Genomic DNA, 23273 nt, shown 5'->3' with positions numbered 1-23273 from the left:
CCCAGACAGGGTGCTGAGATGAAACGGTAGTGTACCTTGCTTCCTGTGAGCTGGGCCAGGTAGGGCTTCAGCTCTTCACCAATGACAGAGTAGACAGCCACCAGACAGAACACACTGGCCTTCCTCACACTGCTCTCTGTGTTGTCATATCCCTGTACACAGAGAGACATGAGAACAATATTAGACAAACATTAGGAACACCTTCCTAATTTTGAGTTTCTGCCCCCCCTCCCCCCCTCCCCCTTGCCCTCAGAACAGCCTCAATTCGTCGGGGCATGGACTCTACAAGGTGTCGAAAGCGTTCCACAGGGATGCTGGCCGATGTTGACTCCAATGCTTCCCACAGTCGTGTAAAGTTGGCTGGATGTCCTTTGGGTGGTGGACAACTCTTGTTGAGTGTCAAAAACTCAGCAGCGTTGCAGTTCTTGACACAAACCGGTACGCCTGGCACCTACTACCATACCCCGTACAAAGGCACTTAAATATTTAGACTTATTCACCCTCTGAATGGCACACATACACAATCCATTTCTCAAGGCTTAAAATTCCTTCCTTAATCTTTCTCCTCCCCTTCTTCTACACTGATTGAAATGGATTTAAAGGATTTTAAGTGACATCAATAAGGGATCATAGCTTTCACCTTGGTTCACCTGGTCAGTCTATATCATGGAAAGAGCAGGCTTTCTTAATGTTTTGTACATACTCAGTGTATAGAGAGTGTGGCATAATCCCAAGGTCAGAGAGTAATTATCTTATGTAACTAAACCACAACCATCAACACTGTACTGGAAGTAGATACATTCCAAGTGTTTCTATTGGACGTAGATACATTCCAAGTGTTTCTATTGGAAGTAGATACATTCCAAGTGTTTCTATTGGAAGTAGATACATTCCAAGTGTTTCTATTGGAAGTAGATACATTCCAAGTGCTTCTATTGGAAGTAGATACATTCCAAGTGCTTCTATTGGAAGTAGATACATTCCAAGTGCTTCTATTGGAAGTAGATACGTTCCAAGTGCTTCTATTGGAAGTAGATACATTCCAAGTGCTTCTATTGGAAGTAGATACATTCCAAGTGCTTCTATTGGAAGTAGATACATTCCAAGTGCTTCTATTGGAAGTAGATACATTCCAAGTGCTTCTATTGGAAGTAGATACATTCCAAGTACTTCTATTGGAAGTAGATACATTCCAAGTGCTTCTATTGGAAGTAGATACATTCCAAGTGCTTCTATTGGAAGTAGATACATTCCAAGTGCTTCTATTGGAAGTAGATACATTCCAAGTGTTTCTATTGGAAGTAGATACATTCCAAGTGCTTCTATTGGAAGTAGATACATTCCAAGTACTTCTATTGGAAGTAGATACATTCCAAGTGTTTCTATTGGAAGTAGATACATTCCAAGTACTTCTATTGGAAGTAGATACATTCCAAGTGTTTCTATTGGAAGTAGATACATTCCAAGTACTTCTATTGGAAGTAGATACATTCTAAGTGCTTCTATTGGAAGTAGATACATTCCAAGTGCTTCTATTGGAAGTAGATACATTCCAAGTGCTTCTATTGGAAGTAGATACATTCCAAGTGTTTCTATTGGAAGTAGATACATTCCAAGTGCTTCTATTGGAAGTAGATACATTCCAAGTACTTCTATTGGAAGTAGATACATTCCAAGTGCTTCTATTGGAAGTAGATACGTTCCAAGTGATTCCACGTCAACCAATCAGTAAGTACATCAATAAATCAACCAATGGACTAACCAATCAGTCAACTTGATCTATAAAGCCCTTTTTACCTGCAGTAGTCCTGGTATGATGTCAGGCAGCAGCTGGTGCAGGGACTCCTTGGTGATGCGTTCGATCACCTTGGTCTGCATCTTGATGGAAGCCAGGTTGATGGGGTAGTCAGCCGTCTGGACGATGGGACACAGCACCTTGATACACTGTTCTGGGTGGATGGAGCCGGCCAGGGTGGAGGCGGACTCCTCTGCTGCCCGCACAACCTGGGTAGTGAGGGAAGGGTGGAGTGAGGGGGGTGAAATGTTTGATCATGGAATGGGATCATTTTGGTTTACTGACAGAGAAGGGTACATGTACAGTACCAGTCAAAAGTTTGGACACGGCTACTCATTCAAGGGTTTTTCTTTATTTTTTACTATTTTCTACATTGTAGAATAATACTGAAGGCATCAAAACTATGAAATCATGTAGTAACCAAGACAGTGTTAAACAAATCAAAATATGTTTTATGTTTGAGATTCTTCAAAGTAGCCACCTTTTGCCTTGATGACAGCTTTGTGCAAGGTTGGCATTCTCTCAACCAGCTTCCTGAGGTAGTCACCTGGAATGCATTTCAATTAACAGGTGTGCCTTGTTAAAAGTTAATTTATGGAATTTCTGTCCTTCTTCATGCATTTGAGCCAATCAGTTGTGTTGTGACAAGGTAGGGGTGGTATACAGAAGATAGCCCTATTTGGTAAAACACCAAATAGGGCAGTCGCAAAAACCATCAAGCGCTATGATGAAACTGTCTCTCATGAGGACCACCACAGGAAAGGAAGACCCATAGTTACCTCTGCTGCAGAGGACAAATTCATTAGAGTTAAATGCACCTAAGATTGCAGCCCAAATAAATGCTTTACAGAGTTCAAGTAACAGACAGATCTCAACATCAACTGTTCAGAGGAGACTGCATGAATCAGGCCTTCATGGTCGAATTGCTGCAAAGAAACCACTACTAAAGGACACCAATACGAAGAAGAGACTTGCTTGGCCTAAGAAACACGAGCAATGAACATTAGACCAGTGGAACTCTGTCCTTTGGTCTGATGAGTACAAATTTCAGATTTTAGGTTCCAACCACCGTGTCTTTGTGAGACGCAGAGTAGAATGATCTCCACGTGTGGTTCCCACTGTGATGCATGGAGGAGGAGGTGTGAGTGTGCTTTGCTGGTGAGTGGAGTGCTGCAACAGATGACCTGGCCTCCACAATCACCAGACCGTAACCCAATTGAGATGGTTTGGGATGAGTTGGACCGCAGAGTGAAGGAAAAGCAGCCAACGAGTGCTCAGCATATGTGGGAACTCCTTCAAGACGGTTGGAAAAGCATTCCTCGTGAAGCTGGTTGAGAGAATGCCAAGTCTGTGCAAAGCTGTCATCAAGGCAAAGGGTGGCTACTTTGAAGAATCTCAAATATAAAATATTTGATTTGTTTAACACTTTCTTGTTTACTACATGATTCCATACGTGTTATTTCATAGTTTTGATGTCTTCACTATTATTCTACAATGTAGAAAATAGTAAAAATAAAAACCCTTGAATGAGTTGGTGTCCAAATTTTTGACTGGTACTGTACAGCCACAGGCAAGACTACACTTCATCCCAACAGTCTTTTCATAATTTTATTTCAAGAGCTATCATCTCCATAAAAAAACTAACACATCATCACAGATTTGAAAGCTGTTAATTCAAGAAGTGTAGACTTAGCATGTCCTCTAAAGCAGAGCCTCATAGACGGAGAGAGCCAGTGAGAGCTACCTCTTTGTGGGAGTCTTTGTGTAGCTCCAGGGTCTTCATGATGGTGAGTTCTGCGTAGTTCTTGAAGCGGGCAGGCTGGTTGCGTAAGATCTCCTTCAGCACTCGTAGCGCCAGTGCCCGGATGGTGTGCTGCAGGTTGGGGGAAAAGGACACGACATGCTCAGAGACAGTGGAAGGAAGAACAGTGGATTCAAGCATCAGATTGTGGCATTGCTCCTAAAATAGAGTTAACTTGGTTGATTGCTGTTTTTCTTCCTATCTCTCTATCCATCCATTTATCCATTCATCCAGAGTCCTTACATCTTGGTCTGACAGAGTCTCCAGCAGCAGGAGCAGCATGGTTTTGAAGTGTTCCTCCCACACTGCCAGGCTGTCCTCCCGGGCTATCTTCAGCAGCTCCACCAGGGCTCCCCTCCTCTCCTCTGGCCTCTCACTGGGGTTAGACAGCTCCTTCAGCAGCTCACCCACCTTTCAACGACCACAATAGATATTAGTCAGTGTCCATAGAATTACATATAGATCACTAAATGGAATTTAATAGGACCTCCATGTCCGTGACTTCAAAATGTTATTATGTAGCTATCGTAAAACATAGAAAACATTGTCAAATTAATTCAGTCAATCACCAGTCCCAGCTGCTCCGCAGGGGAACTGTTCTTGGTGTGCAGCATCTTGTTTTCTCCACCACACTCTTGGCGGCCTGCGAGGAAGAGGGTTGGGGGGGGGGGGGGTCTCCCTTACAGTTAATATATAGCTTATTATAAACAGGGTGGTTCAAGCCCCGAATGCTGATTAGCTGACAAACGGGTATGATGAAACGTGTATTTTTACAGCTCTAATTACGTTGGTAACCAGTTTATAACAGAAATAAAGCACCTCAGGTGTTTATGTTATATACCACACCTGGGCCTTATTGCTTAAATGTATTATGACCATCCAAAATGGCACCCTATTCTCTATATAGCTCACTACTTTTGACCAGAGCTATGAAAGGAATAGGGTGGTCAAAAGTAGTGCACTATATAGGGAATAGGGTGCCATTTCAGAAAAGTAGCATAGGGAACAGGGTGCCATTTCAGACCCTTGAGACAGCCTCACCATCTCGAAGCTGCTCCACGTCGTCCTCGTACACCGTCTCTCTCAGGGCAGCCTTGTCGTAGGCGCTGATGGTGTCAGAGTAGTTGTAGGGGTTGTAGTCGCGGACCCGGGGGCCGGAGAAGGAACGGGGGGAGGGGGTGTTGAGTAGGGAGGTCTTGTTGTCCAGGGCCGTGCGACCCCCGGGCCCCTCCACCACGTCGGCACCAGAGTGTGATGCTGTTCCAACACCCGGCTGAGGAGAAACAAGACTATTGTTAAAACGTGACATAACAAACATACAGTTTTATAAAAATAACTAAACGTATATTGACTAGAGAACAGTTGCCAAACAAGTGCACTTGTTCAATCCCCCAATCCCCCCTCTGGATTTAAAAGGAATGGGCTGTTGGAAGATACTCCCTCTAGTCCATTCTAACAATCCAAATCTTTTAAATCAACGAGGGAGGGAGTGAGTGGAGAATAGTAGGGAATTGCCCAAGCCTCTCACCGTGTCCTCTCTCTTGCCTCTGCCCGGCTCCATGAGGTCCTCCTGACTGCGGAAGCTGAAGTTCTGGATGGCCTCAGTGACGCCTCGCAGGGAGCTATAGATCTGATCGGTGTTCAGGTTCTCTGTGTCGTACTCCAACATGCTTCAGGTCACACCGGGAGGGCAGGGTTATTATTCAAGTAGGACACCAACATACAACACCGCCACGGGACGAAGACGTCTGCCCAGTGGGAAAAACTGGTTGAAACGACACCATTTTATTTACCTAGTATGTAAAGATGTCATTTCAAGCAGTTTATCCCGCTACACGACCATCCTTTTCATATAAAAGATCAACCGTGCTTAACAGTACGTGTTGACAGAGAGAGTGGAACAGGCTGGTGAGTCAAGGTGTTAATGTGGTGAACTGTTGCTGCAGAATGGAGGAGAAAAAAAGGAAGTGAAAGGAAAAACAAACTAGACCGTGGGGTAGGGACAAACCAAGGGTGACACAGCTATGTGACATTGTACCTGGGAGAGTAAGCACTCCGTAGGGTCTTGAGGGAGGGGGCAGCAGGGGTGGAGGAGAGAGGAGAAGGGAAGGGAGGGGGGTACTTTGACAGGCCATCAGCACTCCAACCCCATAGCCGGCTGTAACGTACACAGAGCACGGCAAGGGAGGGTAAGAGGGAGGAAGGGAGGGAGGGAAAGAAAAGGGGGAATAGAGTCGCAAGGGAGAAAAAGAGAAACGTGAGGAGGGAACAGTGCGGAGAGGGGGGACTGCTTGTTGTCGTTGTTAGTAGCGATGTAACTAACTTCTATGTTGTGTTGGGGACCAGGTATTAAAGGTCAGACCTACCTGGGAGAGAGCCCCCCATGGGAGCAGTTGGTGGGAGAGGTGAGGGGGCTGCTGCGACTGCTGGGGTGGCGAGGTGGGGGAGGAGTACGTCCCATGGTGCTACTGGGAGAAGCCTGCGGATCACACAGAAATCGGAGAAAGTACAGTACATTATAACCTGGGTGGTTCGAGCCCTGAATGGTGATTGGCTGACAGCTGTAGTACATCAGACCGTATACCACGGGTAAGACAAAACATGTATTTTTACTGCTCTAATTACATTGGTAACCAATAGCAATAAGGCACCTCAGGGGTTTGTGGTATATGACCAATATACCACGGCTAAGGGCTGTATCCAGGCACTCTAAGAACAGCCCATAACCGTGTTATATTGGCAATATAACAAACCTCCTCTGTCTTTATTGCTTAATTATATAATGCTATCCCAGTATATTTAGATTACAATACAACTACTGTCCATGTGACAGCAAACAAAGTTCAGGTTGCTGGCTAACACTACCAGCGAGAAGATATTCAGCGTATTCGAGAGGACCTTCCTGAGCAAATGCGCTATTCAAGTTGCCCTGTGTAAATTCACTGCTCATCTTCTCATGGCGAGTAGATATTTGGGACACAGCCATTTTATCCCTGCTCAGTCTCATCCTCTCGATGATGTGGATTACACGTGAACGTCAGAGTCAGGTCTTACCACTCTGGTGTTGCTGGAGTTCCGCAGGTGGCTATGCAGCAGTTTAGTGGCTCCGTCCTGGAAGGTCTTGGGCAGGGCCCCCAGCAGCATGGTGAACTCTGGGGTGTTCAGCTCAAACAAGGCGATCAGAACCACCTGAGCCGCCTGGGGATTAAAGGGTCACAGAGAGGTCAATGGCTAGAGGTCATCAAAGAGGGCGTTCACTTTTTCCCCATTAACATCGACATATGATATCACGCGATAATGTGCATTTCAAGGTAATATCTGACGCTTAGAGAAGCGACAGAACATTCGACAAGCCCATTCTGCTCTTACAGAACCATCAGTCAATGGATTAACAAATACATGAGCCAATAAACACTGCACAGAAATACAGTAGTACATATTTGTTTAGGTTCCGTTAGCATTCAGTTAGTCAGGCGAGGTAAAACCATTGTCAGTTCTTGTAAAACAGTTAAAAACCCGTATCAATGTTTCTCTCGTGTGAATCCCATGCATGTCGGTCAACCAAACCTGGTCACCGCAGATAAACAAGACAAGAACCATGAGGAACAAGTAACAGCAGCACAGGCTACTATCAAAACGCAATATTAGCACACATTCAGAGCCATTATGTTGCCCATTCCCACCCCGTCGCTTAAAGGGGCAATCTGCAGTTGCTAGATGAATGTTTTGACTTCTACGTGAATTGTATATGCACCCATTGATTCTTGAACTTATGAAATGCCTCATGAGCTCAGCTCAACTGTCGTACCCCATCAGAATCCTAAATGTAAGCTTGTTCAACACCTCCGTTTGTAAACAAAGTCAATGTAAACAAACCCGGTATAGCCTCAAAACATAGTTAAAACTATCATCTTGATATCATGCATGGCCAGTCCCTTGCATCCCTCGCTCTGTCTATGAATTGGAGAGTGGTTGCATTTCTCCAGCCCAATCGCTCAGCTTTTTAGCGAAACAGTGGTGGGGTCCACACCTTCGTTATCATTTCAACTGCTGATTGCCACTTTAACATTCACTCATTATGAAGAAACCTTTGAAAGTAGAAACAACTGTTATGGCTCATTCAGAGCCAATTCAGTCCCCAATCCCACCCCTGCACTGTCCTTTACATTCAGTTATAAAGCAGAAACAACTCTGTGTGCCAGCAAGGCCAAGTTGGGTTAGAGACAGAGAGCCCAGGCTTGAGGAAGTTATGTGAGGCAGACTGCAGACCGTGCAGCTGACTGATGGGTCGGGGGGCTCAACTACCTGCTTGCACCTCTCCTCCACGTTCCCCTCTCCAGGTAGAGAGGCTACGGTGGTGCTGGGCCTGCCTGACAACTCCTCACCTGCCCAGCTATGGTGGAAGCTCTGGGGTTGGGGGTTGACCGACAGGTAGGTTGGGGAAATTAGCAGTTTAAAATTTAAAAAAATAAAAACAACCAAAAATGGATGAAGTCAGCAAACAATAGTTATTTTGGAGCTTTGGCTGATCAGTTGAAAATTGGCCGGCTGGTTAAATCTGGGACATTTACAGAAATGCTGATTAATGTGCATTGCCCCTGTGAAATATAAAGTCAATTAAAGGAAAAGTGCCTGACGCTATTGCTATGGAAACAAACCCAACTCTGCCCACCTTCCGGACGTCGGAGCTCTTTGGTTCCGTGGTCCAGGTGATGATGCGGGAGACGGCCAGGCGCGTCTCGCTGGAGTTGACAAAGTCTGCGGGGTCCATTTGACGGGCCAGGCACTCAATGTACCTCAGGATGGCCACCTTGACCTTCAGGTTGGGGGTCTGGGTCTGGTCCACGATGAAACGCATCAGGATGTTAAACTGCTGGTCGAATGGGAATGAGTCCCTGGGAAAGAGAGAGGAAAATAAAGAGATAAAGGCATGAGATGAGAGGGGTTGATCCACTAGAACAAAGATCATCATCTAGATTCAGGCACGGGACGGTTTCTTTTGCTGAGTGGATTTTCAGGGGAGCCGATACATAATTACAAATCACTTGTAGACTGCAAATTGACTGCAAGAAGACCAAACAGATATAATATTTGACTAAAACATAATCATTTCAAACCTTGCTTACATTTGTATATGATCACGTGTCTCTCTATTGTGCGTGGAAATACTTGGGAACAAATTTACAAAAATAAAATCAGCTGGACCTGATTTCCTGGTGTTTAATTTGAACACTGAAAATGCAAAAAATATAGATATATTTTTTTATTCGTATTTTTTTGCTCAGAAAACATGGGGGGTGCCAGTGGGCCGTCAGTTGGGGAACCCCGCACTAAAAACTCCACAAACAGCCAAAAGCAACATCTAAGGGCTTTTCACACTACCAAGCCAAGCTAAACCAAGCTGTACTGAGTAGCCCTGGTTACACATCCACCAGTTGGTGGAATTGTGCTGAAAAGCAAGAAGTGGGGAAAAAGACCTGTGTGAGAACAGGAACAGAGATGGAGCTTTAGTTCTGACCTGGTGACGTCCAGAGCCTTCTGGACCTTGGCCTGTACTGAACCCAGGAGGTCAGCTCCCATCTTCTTCAGCAGCTGGGTGAGCAGGACAAACAGCCAGTCCTGCACGTCCTCTCTGTGTAGGGTGATAAAGTCTACCAGGGTCTCCAGAAACATGCTGAACACCTGAGATCAGACACAGTGACCACCCAGTCAGTCACTCAATAATAGGCTATAGGTATTTACATCACTGTTAATGATTATTACAGTAGGACAACATACAGAACAACAATAATTCATCAATCAACTATCTGAATAGTCGGAATCGATTGCATTACTATTCAAAAAGGTGACGGACAAAACCAAAAACACTTACTCGCTGATGTTACAAGTCCACCGCAAAGACCACCATGCGACACAAAAACAGACAGTTAGTTAGTACAGTAACTACATTAGCTTCACGTCAGAACCCAGGTTATATCAGACATGGGGCGTTTCTATTGTGGGCTCACCTTGCTGTGTGGGTCAGCAAACATCCTTGTGAAGATCTCACACAATCGCTTCAGCTCCACACGACTGAGAAACACGAGCGGGGGGAAAAAAGTAAGGCGATCAATCGTACAACACCTTTTGGTTTCAGCCAGATTTTTCATCTAGAGGACAGTTGTCTCGGTGACGGCCTCAAATGCATCACATTACAAAAGTTCAAAAACAGATGGTCTCTATCCCACCTGAGAATTCTCTGGCTAACGAGCAGGTTCTGTAGTCCCAGCAGCCCCTCCTTCCTCTCAGACCAGTTGGAACTGGCACAGTGGTTCAGCACCTCGGCCACGTCCTCCGTCTGTCTCATGTAGTGGGGGGGGCCGCCGTTCCGCGAGCCATACGAGCGCTCAGAGCAGGCGCTGCTGGCATCGCTGTTAGCGTCGTCGTCTGAGTAGATCCCCGGGGACTCGTACCGCCGTCTGACTGGCCGCCGCTGGAGGGGTCAAGGGTTAAGAGGTCAAATGTTCGTGCGGGTACATACACAGCGTGCTCACTAAGTCATGCCACCGAGTGAAGAGAAATCGATGACACTTCCTGTTCAACAAGCTGCCATAAGACTGCATTCGAGAGGCAAATACGAGTCAACATAGACGTAAATCCAACAAAATGTCCCCCCGAGAGAAAAAGCCGTCAAAGCTATTATGATCAGCATACGCTATGATTCAGATGGTAAAGAGGATAGAGAATCTAAGTCGCACGTGACGAGGTAAACCTCCACCTTGTTGTTCCTGGCGTCGCCTAGTAACAGGGCGTCGGCTACAGCTGCCTCCACCTCGGTCCCAGTGTTGAGGATCCTCATGGCGTTGACAGAGGCTGAGATACGGGCCTGGTGGGCCAGACCTAGACGCTCTGGAGGAAACACAGAGATATTATAATACTTTTAGAATAGTATTGTAGTATTATTAGGAGCACAGTAATACAGTATTACAAAGGAAAAGCAGTCGACCTATAAACTAAAATGGGGAATAAAAGTCACGGGGGGAAAACAAATGAAGCAAATTACATCAGCAGGTCATGAGAAACTCAAGAGAAGATACAGTGTATAGCACAAAATAATATGATGAATTGAAGTTTTATTTTACAGCACAGTATAAGGACCAATAAAAACAAACGCGTACTAACAAAAACAGTGAAACAAAACAACAGATTGACTTGAAAAATAAGACGCATCCAAACTGAAATAAGGAGGATGCTCAGCCGTCGCCCCCTGTGGGTGATTGAGGTGAACTGCACCATGGAACACTGACATGCCATTTGTCTGGTCTAATAGAGACATGCAGGACAGGTCACCTGAGTGGCCCACAGACTCAGCCGAGTGGAGAGCACTGGTGGAGCGGGAGACACGTCTGGATGCTAGAGAAGGAACATGGGAGGGAGTGGGGGGGTTGATACTTTATTTGGATAGTCCATCTACTAACCCTAACCCCTACCCTAACGCTTATTCTAAATCTAACCGTAACCGTAGCAACCAGTTGCTTATCAATAGATAGTATGACCATCTATAGAGCTACAGATGGAAAACCCAGACTATCCAAATAAAGTGTGACCAGGAAGTGAAGTTAGACACTTCTACAACTCATACAGTACATGCCTGTCAACCTGAGGAGGAGGTATTCTACCATGTGACGACGCTAACTGGCTTCATGCAAACATTGGCGCCAAGAATGCTGAGAGGCATCCCGGCATTGGACACAAAGGCTCTGATCGCAAGTCTATAAGCTGACAGCGGACACCAGCGTCAACTCATCCCATGCCATGTCATCAATGACTCTGGCATGACTAGTAAAAAAAAAATGGTTGTTGAGGAAAATGTTGTTGTCACTCAGGAGTGAAAGGGGAAATTTGAAAGACAAGTAAAAAGCATGCAGAAGATGGAAGCAGAAGAGGTTCGTTTCGGTTGATTTTCTTGTGGTCTGATGATGGCCTTTGTGTTCTACTCTAGATAGGGCTAGTCAGGGTTCAGGCCCCCGGCAACCAGCCATTGAGGGTCTTGGTGGCTATGGTCTCTGGGCTGGGCACGTTACTATACTGTACTCACCCAGAGGAGAGAATCCCCGAGCGGGGCTGGTATCTCGGCTGCTCTCCCTAGAGGTGTCCCTGCTGCAGCCCTGACTCATGCTGGGCCGGGGGATACGACTCCTCGCTAGCATAGTGGTGGGGGGCGGGGGGACAGCGAGAGAGAGCAGCAGGAGGAAGAAAGAGCTTTATAACACACAGCCAGATAGACAGTCCAACACACTCAGAGAGAGAGAGCTCAGCGGAGGTAGAGGAGTTAAGTTAGCCAGGACAGAGGAGGAGACAAGGTTGCACTCAGTGACAGACAGGAGATTAGGTGGTTCAGAGAGCAGAGAGGTTGGAGACTCGGAGTACAGCTGTAGAGGGCTGTTTTCTGTCTTCCGTGTGTCTGTGTGTGTTGTCCTTCCTGGTCCTTACCCAGGCCTGATCTGTCTGGACTGGTGTCTCGGCTGCAGCCATGGCTGCGGGGGACTTTAGGCCTCCTTTCTGCTGGTGTTGTCCCTGCAGTGGCCCTGGAGATCCTGCCGTATGTATGGCTCAGGAGACGACCAGGGGAGCCAGAACGACTGCCAGCTGCAACACGACATAGCATGGTGTACTTATAAAGGGAGAAGAATGCATACCCACACAATGCTGAAAAGGTGGTAAAAATGTCAAACAATTGCTCCAGATCAGTGTTTCTTGATCCCGGGGACCCATAGGTGCACATATTTGTTTTTGCCCTGGCACTACACACCTGATTAAAAGTTTGATGACTTGATTAGTGGAATCAGGGCAAAATCAAATATGTGCACCTATGGGTCCCCGGGATCAAGAAACACTGATCTAGAAACCGTGTGTTTTTTAAAATTCCGGCATGATGCACATATATCGGGGGAAGATACTCACGTTGAGACACTGACACCATTTTGGCTCGACTCCTCCCCCTACTGTCTATGACTGAGGGACTCGCCCCCACACCGCTCCCCGAACTTGTTCTCCTGGTACGCACACGGCCTGGAAGTGAGAGAGACAGAGAGAGAGAGACAGAGACGGTGATAGAGAGAGAGGTCGGGGAGGGAGAAAACAGACTTCAACTTCACGTGGGCAGGAACCCATTCAACCGCAGACACACCCAGCTCGGCGACACCAGCCCTCATCACCTACAGTCAGAGACTTCATACATAGACCACACAGAAACAGAGACACACTCGCTAGTCTATACTTGCAGGTTGCTACCAGCCATTACAACAGACACATGCACTCAAATCTCGATTAAGCTGGTTCGAGAAATCTCAAGTCACAAATGTCTCATCCTCTATAAAAAATGTTTCATCTCAACATATTCCCTCACCACAATAGATACAAATATAGAAACATAATTCACAACAAGTATATTTCAGTATTCTGTTCTAGGTAGGACAATGGATCATTCAGGAGAAAAGGAGAGTACAGCACAACATGACTTCATGAAATTACAGTTAAACAGGCAACGATAAAGGTCAATAACCAGACAGACACTGAGGCTGCCTGTCTTTACAGTCACGTGAGTTGGACAGGTCTATTTGTGGACACAATCAATGTCTCGGTCTCCTCTCTCAGGCTACCAACCCCAGTCCTGATGACCCAGTTCAACGTAGTTCTACCATGCAGACAATCCATGCAGAGTTCCACAGATGAGCACCGTATTCAACGACGTAGCACACCACAAAGACGACCACTGTAAACATGGTGCAGTACATTACACAGACCAAAAGGGGACAGAGAAATCTGGATGAAGTCCTCCAGCTCCCACACAAACACACAGTTAGCCATCTCATCTTACCCACTGGTCTAAAGTTACCAGGTGTGTTGTCTAAGGGCAAAAACAAGAGGAGGAGAGTCCAGGAGAGAAAGGTTAGCAGAAGTTAGCAGGATAATCCCCATATGGAAGACTGAGGGGGGTTACAAGAATTCGGAAAGGCCTTAAGATGTATTTTAATCATCATATTTAATTAATAATAAAAAATAAAAAAGTTAAATAGAAATGAGGGTTAAATCTCCATGCTATGGTCCTATATCCCTCGTAGTCAGTAAAAGCGTCTGCGAGGGTATGAGGCTCATAGAAAGAGTATTATAAACGGGGTATGAGGCTCATAGAAAGAGTATTATAAACGGGGTATGAGGCTCATAGAAAGAGTATTATAAACGGGGTATGAGGCTCATAGAAAGAGTTTTATAAACGGGGTATGAGGCTCATAGAAAGAGTAATATAAACGGGGTATGAGGCTCATAGAAAGAGTATTATAAAACGGGGTATGAGGCTCATAGAAAGAGTATTATAAACGGGGTATGAGGCTCATAGAAATAGTATTGTAAACGGGGTATGAGGCTCATAGAAATAGTATTATAAACGGGGTATGAGGCTCATAGAAATAGTATTATAAACAGGGTGGTTCAAGCACTGAATGCTGATTGGCTGACAGCCGTGATACATCAGACCCTATACCACATGAATGACAAAACATTTATTTTCTACTGTTCTAATTACGTTGGTAAGTTTATAATAGCAATACGGCACCTCAGGGGTTTGTGATATATGACCAATATACCACGGCTAAAGGCTGTATCCAGGGACACATAAGAACAGCCCTTAGCCGTGGTATATTGGCTATATACCACACACCCCTCGGACCTTACTGTTTAATTAGAACACACACAGAGACAGAACACATGTTTTTGGCTCACCTAGAGAGGCATAGGAGCCGGGTGGCAGAGCCGAGGCAGCGCTGAATGGGGCGGGCGAGGCGGGCACGGGAGTCATCCTGGTTTTGGCACTAGCGGTGGCAGCAGCGTTTACGTCCACGTCGCTACGGGAACGCTGGAGAGAGCCCGGGGTGGAGGGACCTCTGGAGGGAGCCGCTTTCGCTTCGGGGAGAGGAGTGAAGGGAAGAGAGGGAGGGAGGAGAGGAAACAGAGAGGGAGAAGAGAGGAACAACAGTTATCAGCCAAGCTCTCCACCCAAACGTATTTCATAAAGAGAGAGGAAGAGAGGGTGAGAAAAGAGGGAAAGTTAAGTCATTAACCAAACTCACGTTGTAAGTCGTAACGTCACGTGCACAACTACAGTGAAATGCCTTTCTTGCAAACTGTAAACCCAACAATGCAGTGATCAACATCAATGTAGTACCACAAATAACACGGCGGTAGAACCAAAACAAGAAGAACGCCAGAAAGTAAGACGCTACATACAGGGTCAGTTCCAATACTAGATTTACAATGTGCAGGGATACTGGATAGATTAGCTGTTGTTGTCTCACCTGTTGTTTTAGCTAGCTCTCCCAATCAACACCTGCGATTACTGTATGCCTCGCTGTGTGTCTCTCTCAAATGTCAATATGCCTTGTACACTGTTGTTCAGGTTAGTTATCATTGTTTTAGTTTACAATGGAGCCCCTAGTTCCACTCTTCATACCTCTGATACCTCCGTTGTTCCACCTCCCACACATGCGGTGACCTCACCCATTACAACCAGCATGTCCAGAGATACAACCTCTCTTCTCATCACCCAGTGCCTGGGCTTACCTCCGCTGTACCCGCACCCCACCATACCCCTGTCTGCGCATTATGCCCTGAATATATTCTACCATGCCCAGAAATCTGCTCCTTTTATTCTTTGTCCCCAACGCTCTAGGCGACCAGTTTTGATAGCCTTTAGCCGCACCCTCATACTACTCCTCCTTTGTTCCGCGGGTGATGTGGAGGTAAACCCAGGCCCTGCATGTCCCCTGGCACCCTCATTTGTTGACTTCTGTGATCGAAAAAGTATTGGTTTCATGCATGTCAATATCAGAAGCCTCCTCCCTAAGTTTGTTTTACTCACTGCTTTAGCACACTCTGCCAACCCTGATGTCCTTGCCGTGTCTGAATCCTGGCTTAGGAAGGCCACCAAAAATTCTGAGATTCCAAACAGTTCAAACTACTAATTAAAAAAATGACTCTTTCCAGAAATAAGTCTCTCACTGTTGCCGCCTGCTACCGACCCCCCTCAGCTCCCAGCTGTGCCCTGGACACCATTTGTGAATTGATCGCCCCCCATCTAGCTTCAGAGTTTGTTCTGTTAGGTGACCTAAACTGGGATATGCTTAACACCCCGGCAGTCCTACCATCTAAGCTAGATGCCCTCAATCTCACACAAATCATCAAGGAACCCACCAGGTACAACCCTAAATCTGTAAACAAGGGCACCCTCATAGACGTTATCCTGACCAACTGGCCCTCCAAATACACCTCCGCTGTCTTCAACCAGGATCTCAGTGATCACTGCCTCATTGCCTGTATCCGCTACGGGTCCGCAGTCAAAAGACCACCCCTCATCACTGTCAAACGCTCCCTAAAACACTTCTGCGAGCAGGCCTTTCTAATCGACCTGGCCCGGGTATCCTGGAAGGATATTGACCTCATCCCGTCAGTTGAGGATGCCTGGTCATTCTTTAAAAGTAACTTCCTCACCATCTTAGATAAGCATGCTCCGTTCAAAAAATGCAGAACGAAGAACAGATTTAGCCCTTGGTTCACTCCAGACCTGACTGCCCTCGACCAGCACAAAAACATCCTGTGGGGGACTGCAATAGCATCGAATAGTCCCCGCGATATGCAACTGTTCAGGGAAGTCAGGAACCAATACACGCAGTCAGTCAGGAAAGCAAAGGCCAGCTTCTTCAAGCAGAAATTTGCATCCTGTATTTCTAACTCCAAAAAGTTCTGGGACACTGTAAAGTCCATGGAGAACAAGAGCACCTCCTCCCAGCTGCCCACTGCACTGAGGCTAGGTAACACGGTCACCACCGATAAATCCATGATTATCGAAAACTTCAACAAGCATTTCTCAACGGCTGGCCATGTCTTCCTCCTGGCTACTCCAACCTCGGCCAACAACTCCGCCCCCCCCGCAGCTACTCGCCCAAGCCTCCCCAGCTTCTCCTTTACCCAAATCCAGATAGCAGATGTTCTGAAAGAGCTTCAAAACCTGGACCCGTACAAATCAGCTGGGCTTGACAATCTGGACCCTCTATTTCTGAAACTATCCGCCGCCATTGTCACAACCCCTATTACCAGCCTGTTCAACCCCTATTACCAGCCTGTTCTCTTTCATATCGTCTGAGATCCCCAAGGATTCAGGGTGTCTCCCACTTCAAAGGGGGAGACACCCATGACCCAAACTGTTACAGACCTATATCCTAGTCTAGTCAACAAACAGATCACTGACCATCTCAAATCCCACCGTACCTTCTCCGCTGTGCAATCTGGTTTCCGAGCCGGTCACAGGTGCACCTCAGCCACGCTCAAGGTACTAAACGATATCATAACCGCCATCGATAAAAGACAGTACTGTGCAGCCGTCTTCATCGACCTGGCCAAGGCTTTCGACTCTGTCAATCACCATATTCTTATCGGCAGACTCAGTAGCCTACTTTGCAGATAGAGTTCAGTGTGTCAAATCGGAGGGCATGTTGTCCGGTCCTCTGGCAGTCTCTATGGAAGTGCCACAGGGTTCAATTCTCGGGCCGACTCTTTTCTCTGTATATATCAATGATGTTGCTCTTGCTGCGGGCAATTCCCTGATCCACCTCTCCGCAGACGACACCATTCTGTATACTTCTGGCCCTTCCTTGGACACTGTGCTATCTAACCTCCAAACGAGCTTCAATGCCATACAACACTCCTTCCGTGGCCTCCAACTGCTCTTAAACGCTAGTAAAAACCAAATGCATGCTTTTCTTCCGCTCACTGCCTGCACCCGCACGCCCGCCTAGCATCACCACCCTGGATGGTTCCGACCTAGAATATGTGGACATCTATAAGTACCTAGGTGTCTGGCTAGACTGTAAACTCTCCTTCCAGACTCATATCAAACATCTTCAATCTAAAATCAAATCTAGAGTCAAGCTTTCTATTCTGCAACAAAGCCTCCTTCACTCACGCTGCCAAACTTACCCTAGTAAAACTGACTATCCTACCGATCCTCGACTAAGGCGATGTCATCTACAAAATAGCTTCCAATACTCTACTCAGCAAACTGGATGTAGTTTATCACAGTGCCATCCGTTTTGTTACTAAAGCACCTTATACCACCCACCACTGCGACCTGTATACTGTAGTCGGCTGGCCCTCGCTACATATTCGTCGCCAGACCCACTGGCTCCAGGTCATCTACAAGTCCATGCTAGGTAAAGCTCTGCCTTATCTCAGTTCACTGGTCACGATGGCAACACCCACCAGTAGCACGCGCTCCAGCAGGTGTATCTCACTGATCATCCCTAAAGCCAACACCTCATTTGGCCGCCTGTCCTTCCAGTTCTCTGCTGCCTGTGACTGGAACGAATTGCAAAAATCGTTGAAGTTGAAGACTTTCATCTCCCTCACCAACTTCAAACATCTGCTTTCTGAGCAGCTAACCGATCGCTGCAGCTGTACATAGTCCATCGGTAAATAGCCCACCCAATTTACCTACCTCATCCCCATACTGTTTATATTTATTTACTTTTCTGCTCTTTTGCACACCAATATCTCTACCTACACATCTGATCATTTATCACTGTAATTATCCACCTACCTCCTCATGCCTTTTGCACACAATGTATATACTATTTTTTTCTTTCCACTGTATTATTGACTTGTTTATTGTTTACTCCATGTGTTGTCTGTTCACACTGCTATGCTTTATCTTGCCAGGTCGCAGTTGTAAATGAGAACTTGTTCTCAACTAGCCTACCTGGTTAAATAAAGGTGAAATAAAAATCCAATTTAAAATTTACAAAAAATTCAGCCAGTAGATGTCACGGACATTGTTGCTGTGCTTGAAAATATGTCTATATGAAAAATATATCTTCTGGAGTCTGATTATATCCAGAGCCGTGGATCATTTAAACGATAGAAGAGATCGGATACATTTTCTCCAGTATGCGGTAGTAGTGTCTGTGGTAGTCGTGTCTGTGGTAGTCGTGTCTGTGGTAGTCGTGTCTGTGGTAGCCGTGTCTGTGGTAGCCGTGTCTGTGGTAGCCGTGTCTGTGGTAGTAGTGTCTGTGGTAGTAGTGTCTGTGGTAGCAGTGTCTGTGGTAGCAGTGTCTGTGGTAGTAGTGTCTGCGGTAGTAGTGTCTACGGTAGCAATGTCTGCGGTAGTAATGTCTGCGGAAGTAGTGTCTGTGGAAGTAGTGTCTGTGGTAGTAGTGTCTGTGGTAGTAGTGTCTGCGGTAGTAGTGTCTACGGTAATAATGTCTGTGGTAGTAATGTCTGCGGAAGTAGTGTCTGTGGAAGTAGTGTCTGCGGTAATAATGTCTGTGGTAGTAATGTCTGTTGTAGTAACGCCAGTCATGTAATGCCAGTGTCCTTACTCCTGGTCACGGTGTTTCCCATGGAGCTCTTGGCAGACTGAGGGCGGCTGTGGAGACAGAGAGAGAGATAGACAGTGATTCATCTGACTGACTAAGATCAATTCTCCTTCAATACTACTACTTCTCATATCACAGACAGACCAAGAGGGAGAGAGAAACTGAGACAGAAAGATAAACTCTCTACTAGAGAGCGAAAAAACTGAAAGAAACAGACATAAGGAGACAGAGAGACAGAAAATGAGAGAGAAAGACAGAAAGGGGGCCAAGTAAGAGAGACGTGGCGAGAAAGAGGGAGACAGGAAGAGGAGAAGGAGAAGGAGAAGGATAGAAAGGGTGGAGCGTCTCACTTGAGGCTCTCCTGTGAGGAGGAGGAGGAGCGGTCTGAGGCAGGGAGGGACAGGATGCTGTCAGAACTCTTCATGTGGGACTGGAGAGCCTTCTGATAGGACGACTCTAGAGCCTGGAACAGCTGCTCCGCCTCCCGGCTGAAGTGGCCGTGGAACGTCCAGTAGCACCTGCACAAGTCAAGAGAGAGGACAGAGGCCCAGAAACAGTGAGACAGCCTGTCGTCAGCGGGGCAACGTTTCAGGTTGGCGGATAAAATATCAAACGTGGAGGAAAAGTTGTTGCCGTGACAACGTGCGATGTTGGTGAACTCATATTTTCAAATAGAAACATGGTTCATGCATGTCCGACATAGTGTGAGAGCGACTTACTTCCTGGCCACTGATCTGGCCTCGGAGTCTGCATCATGGACTCCTTTCTTGATGGTCTCTGTCAGAACAGCTACATTCCTGTGAGGGATCAAGAAGAGTAGGAACACCAGCTTCATTCTCCCTGCATGCAGCATGACAATACCCCCCTCTCTACCAAAACCACCGCAACATAAAAAGCTACAGTTTCGTTCCAAATACCAACACTATTCCCTATATAGTGCACTACTTTTGTCCAGAGCCCTATGGCACCCTATATAGTGCACTGCTTTCGACCAGGGCCAACAGGGCTCTGGTCAAAAGTAGTGCACTATACAGGGAATAGGGTGTCATTTGAGGCGCAACGTAAATCAATGAGAAGGGGACCCGAGAGCTCCCCTGGCCTCCCGGTTAGAGATTTGGTTTCACATCAATGATGAAGCACAGTGTGCTTTTATGGGATAGATATCCCTCCCTGGCATTGCCATGGAAACTGCTGAGATGAGGAGCCACTCACTGACAACAACGTTGTTTCATATTACCCAGACGGGCTCATCACAAAATCACTGGACAGTAGCTAGAAAAGATGTTTACAGTACAGTACATCTACAACACGACAGTACAATATTGTGTTATTGAGGAGGGGGGACAACTCTAAGTATGAGTCTATAGGCCTGTCTAGTAGCAGCCATTTAAACATACCTCTCTAGAGAGTTGGTCTGCCACTCCTGCAGCAGGAGGTCCAAGAACTCAAAACAGCGCCTGGAAATAGAACAAGAAGACTGTCAGGGAAAACAAACAGACGCTCAGCTGGCGTGCGATCAGGGATAAGTCTTTCTGAGGCTATTTCTTTGTTTGTTTACCTTCTTACGGCCACAGATTTCGACTGGCAGCTGCTGGTCACGATAGGAATGAGACGAGGGTAGTGTGTATGCTGGAAGACAGAGAGAGGACAGAAATATAGTCATCGTCATGTCGCAGGTCTAGTTTACACTCCTTACGTTACTAGCTGTTCTAGGATAGAAGTGTGAGGAACACACGAGGCATCTTTGGAAAACAAATCGCAATAACCACCAACAACAAATGCCCACATGGGAATGCGGTTGAATGTCATTTGCAGCCATTCGGGAAGGAGACATGTGTTCGCGTTCCAAACAAAAAAAGGCTAGCCCCATGACCATCTTGTCTGACTGACACTCAACTCAACTGAACCCCCCCAGCTCAATTCAACTCAATTCAAAATGTAAATAACTTTATTGTTCACTCACCCTGATGATGAGTCGTATGACAGCGATGCCGGATGTGGCCATGACCTTGGCCGAGTTAGAGACCAGGGTTAGGAGAGTGGGCATGATGGACTCTGCACAGTGGTCAAACCTGTTCCCCAGGATGTAGGACAGGTGGCTGCAGGATAGAGGGACCATACGGACACAAGTTATTATGATATCAATACTATCTTATTTCATACTGATGGGGCTGTACAATAAAGAGTGTAGGGGGGGTATTCCTAAAATTCTTTGTAGTTAATTAAAAAAAAAAATGTATTACATTGATATTGTATAACGTAATTATAGTATGCCTTTGGTGACATTAAATAAAGCTTGTTTGATTTTGAATTGATACCGCGAGTAAGAGAACAGGACGAGAGGTCTCCTTACCCCAGAGTGATACAAGCCTCTCTGACCACCTGAGAGCGCAGGTCTTTAGAGGACATCTTGAAGGCTGCCTCCGTGAGACGCAGCTGCTGGGAGAAACCGTCAAACTCCACCGCTCCCGCCAGGAGCAGAGAACGCATCTTCTTCAACTAGAGAAGAAGGAGACGCAGCGAAAACCAGCAGGCCGTCAATCGACGTCACACTTCCAATCAAATGATAGACGTGACCGCGTAATAGAAACAGCCACCTAATAGTAACTGGCTACAATCCAAAAATCCACACTTGGAATGCATGGCCAATACATGGTGTCAAGTGGTACGCTAGCGTGGATACTGGAAGGCAGCCAGTGTGATGAAGTCATCTGGAGGTGAGGGCCGATTGGTTGGACGTCTCTTACCGCAGTGACTCTGTGCTCCCAGTCTCGTTTGTCGTCAGCCAGCACCTCCCTGATCTTGGTCATGGCGTCCTCCATTTCCCTGTTAGAGAAAAGCTGAGAGGAGGAGAGAAGAAGAATCACTTAGCGGAAGCACATTCCTAATGGGTTTAATATACGACGTGTAACATAGGACCAGTTTCACGTGCCCAAGCGAGAATAGCGCAGAATGATTTTGCTAATGTGATTAAAGTGAACACGTACTTCCATAGTGGACACTTCCTCGAAGGCACGGATGAAGTCCTCCTCATCCACAGCCCCTGCAGCAGCCGCACTAGGACCATCTCTCCCTGATAGAAGCAGAGGAACACCGGGTCGAATTGTTAACTTTACCGGGAAGCTATTCTAGTAGGCTATTATTCACACAAATGGATTGGATTGGCTTGGCTGCAGCCTTATGGAGTTCATGCCGGGTATATCACGCTCAATGCTCATTATCCCATGTTTCTATCAATTTGTATTCTGTTTCTCTCTGTGTTCTGATTCCATTACATCATCCTCACCATCTGCACTGTTCCAAGGGTACAGATAGACACTAGACAGCTCCACAGTCTCTATAACCCAGTGACTGGGTTATAGAGACACTATCTCTGTTATAGACAGCTCCACAGGGACTGGGTTATAGACACTATCTCTGTTATAGACAGCTCCACAGCTCCACAGTGACTTGGTTATAGAGACACTATCTCTGTTATAGATAGCAGAAAGCTCCACAGTGACTGGGTTATAGACACTATCCAGTGTCTAGCTCCACAGTGAATTATCTTCCATACAAATCCTGGACAGAGGTCATTATTCAAGGCTCTACGCTGACCTTTTTTACAAAAAGTTGAAAAATGTTTGCGCACACAAACAAATTTAGGAGCACAATGAAAAGTATTTGAGATATTAAAGCTAGAATCATTCATTTTTCGAGGCGCATTTGACAGTGTTAAAATACACATGGCTCGACGTAACATCACTTATACTGCTGGCATACTGCTGGTTCTGCTGGTGCGAACCGGAAGGGGCGTCTCACCTGTTGATTTGGTGCTGGAAGCAGAGCTGGGCCTACGGAACGACCCCATGCTCACTGCCTTCTTCCCTGACGAGGGGCCCTTAGAAGAGGAGGACCGCCCCCCGTCCACCGAATCATCATCATCATAGTTCTTATCTGAGAGGGAAGGCAAAACAGAAGATTCGAGTTATTTACAGTCCGGCACAATTTGAATGCCGACTGTACTAAACAAACTAAGAAGGTTTTATATCAGCACCATGTGCTCAATCCCCTCCTCTCCTACAACAACACAGAAGCCTGCATAACCTTTTGGCATTTACACACACACACATTGGGGGGAGGGGTCATCAGAGTTCATTCTGTAGGTAATTGTCTCGGTCTGATTCCGGTAACCGGTGGTTGCGCCCTCATGCTTTGGAAGTGAAGTGACTTCCCCCCCCAAACGGTAGTGTACTGAACACGTCATCCCGGTCAGTCGGCCCGGAGGGAGCAG

At 46.4% G+C, this 23273-nt stretch overlaps 1 protein-coding gene across 22 annotated transcripts in view; it reads right to left on the bottom strand.

Moving 5' to 3' along the window:
* Positions 1 to 23273, bottom strand: part of LOC110527497 (CLIP-associating protein 1-B) — a 41265-nt gene that overhangs the window by 3142 nt on the left and 14850 nt on the right. For 5 of the 22 annotated variants that reach the window (XM_036982967.1, XM_036982968.1, XM_036982985.1 and 2 more), the window contains 33 exons: positions 22802 to 22936; positions 21988 to 22073; positions 21748 to 21840; positions 21354 to 21499; positions 20964 to 21099; positions 20559 to 20629; positions 20398 to 20457; positions 19720 to 19797; positions 19351 to 19518; positions 19004 to 19050; positions 14358 to 14537; positions 13456 to 13485; positions 12540 to 12647; positions 12069 to 12224; positions 11674 to 11778; positions 10926 to 10988; positions 10354 to 10484; positions 9824 to 10068; positions 9605 to 9668; positions 9469 to 9471; positions 9115 to 9278; positions 8269 to 8491; positions 7902 to 8003; positions 6651 to 6794; positions 5963 to 6075; positions 5635 to 5754; positions 5125 to 5266; positions 4638 to 4869; positions 4166 to 4239; positions 3840 to 4007; positions 3540 to 3668; positions 1798 to 2004; positions 36 to 152 (listed from right to left, as the gene is read on the bottom strand). In XM_036982967.1, the coding sequence (XP_036838862.1) occupies positions 36 to 152; positions 1798 to 2004; positions 3540 to 3668; positions 3840 to 4007; positions 4166 to 4239; positions 4638 to 4869; positions 5125 to 5266; positions 5635 to 5754; positions 5963 to 6075; positions 6651 to 6794; positions 7902 to 8003; positions 8269 to 8491; positions 9115 to 9278; positions 9469 to 9471; positions 9605 to 9668; positions 9824 to 10068; positions 10354 to 10484; positions 10926 to 10988; positions 11674 to 11778; positions 12069 to 12224; positions 12540 to 12647; positions 13456 to 13485; positions 14358 to 14537; positions 19004 to 19050; positions 19351 to 19518; positions 19720 to 19797; positions 20398 to 20457; positions 20559 to 20629; positions 20964 to 21099; positions 21354 to 21499; positions 21748 to 21840; positions 21988 to 22073; positions 22802 to 22936 (4040 nt within the window). The remainder of the gene's footprint in view (positions 1 to 35; positions 153 to 1797; positions 2005 to 3539; positions 3669 to 3839; positions 4008 to 4165; positions 4240 to 4637; positions 4870 to 5124; positions 5267 to 5634; positions 5755 to 5962; positions 6076 to 6650; positions 6795 to 7901; positions 8004 to 8268; positions 8492 to 9114; positions 9279 to 9468; positions 9472 to 9604; positions 9669 to 9823; positions 10069 to 10353; positions 10485 to 10925; positions 10989 to 11673; positions 11779 to 12068; positions 12225 to 12539; positions 12648 to 13455; positions 13486 to 14357; positions 14538 to 19003; positions 19051 to 19350; positions 19519 to 19719; positions 19798 to 20397; positions 20458 to 20558; positions 20630 to 20963; positions 21100 to 21353; positions 21500 to 21747; positions 21841 to 21987; positions 22074 to 22801; positions 22937 to 23273) is intronic. The other 17 variants (XM_036982969.1, XM_036982974.1, XM_036982972.1 and 14 more) reach the window with 17 other exon arrangements.

This window comes from Oncorhynchus mykiss, chromosome 7, assembly GCF_013265735.2.
Source record: "Oncorhynchus mykiss isolate Arlee chromosome 7, USDA_OmykA_1.1, whole genome shotgun sequence".
Classification (NCBI taxonomy): Eukaryota; Metazoa; Chordata; class Actinopteri; order Salmoniformes; family Salmonidae; genus Oncorhynchus; species Oncorhynchus mykiss.
Note: the sequence above shows the minus strand (reverse complement) of the source record. Positions and strands in the feature narration are given on the sequence as shown.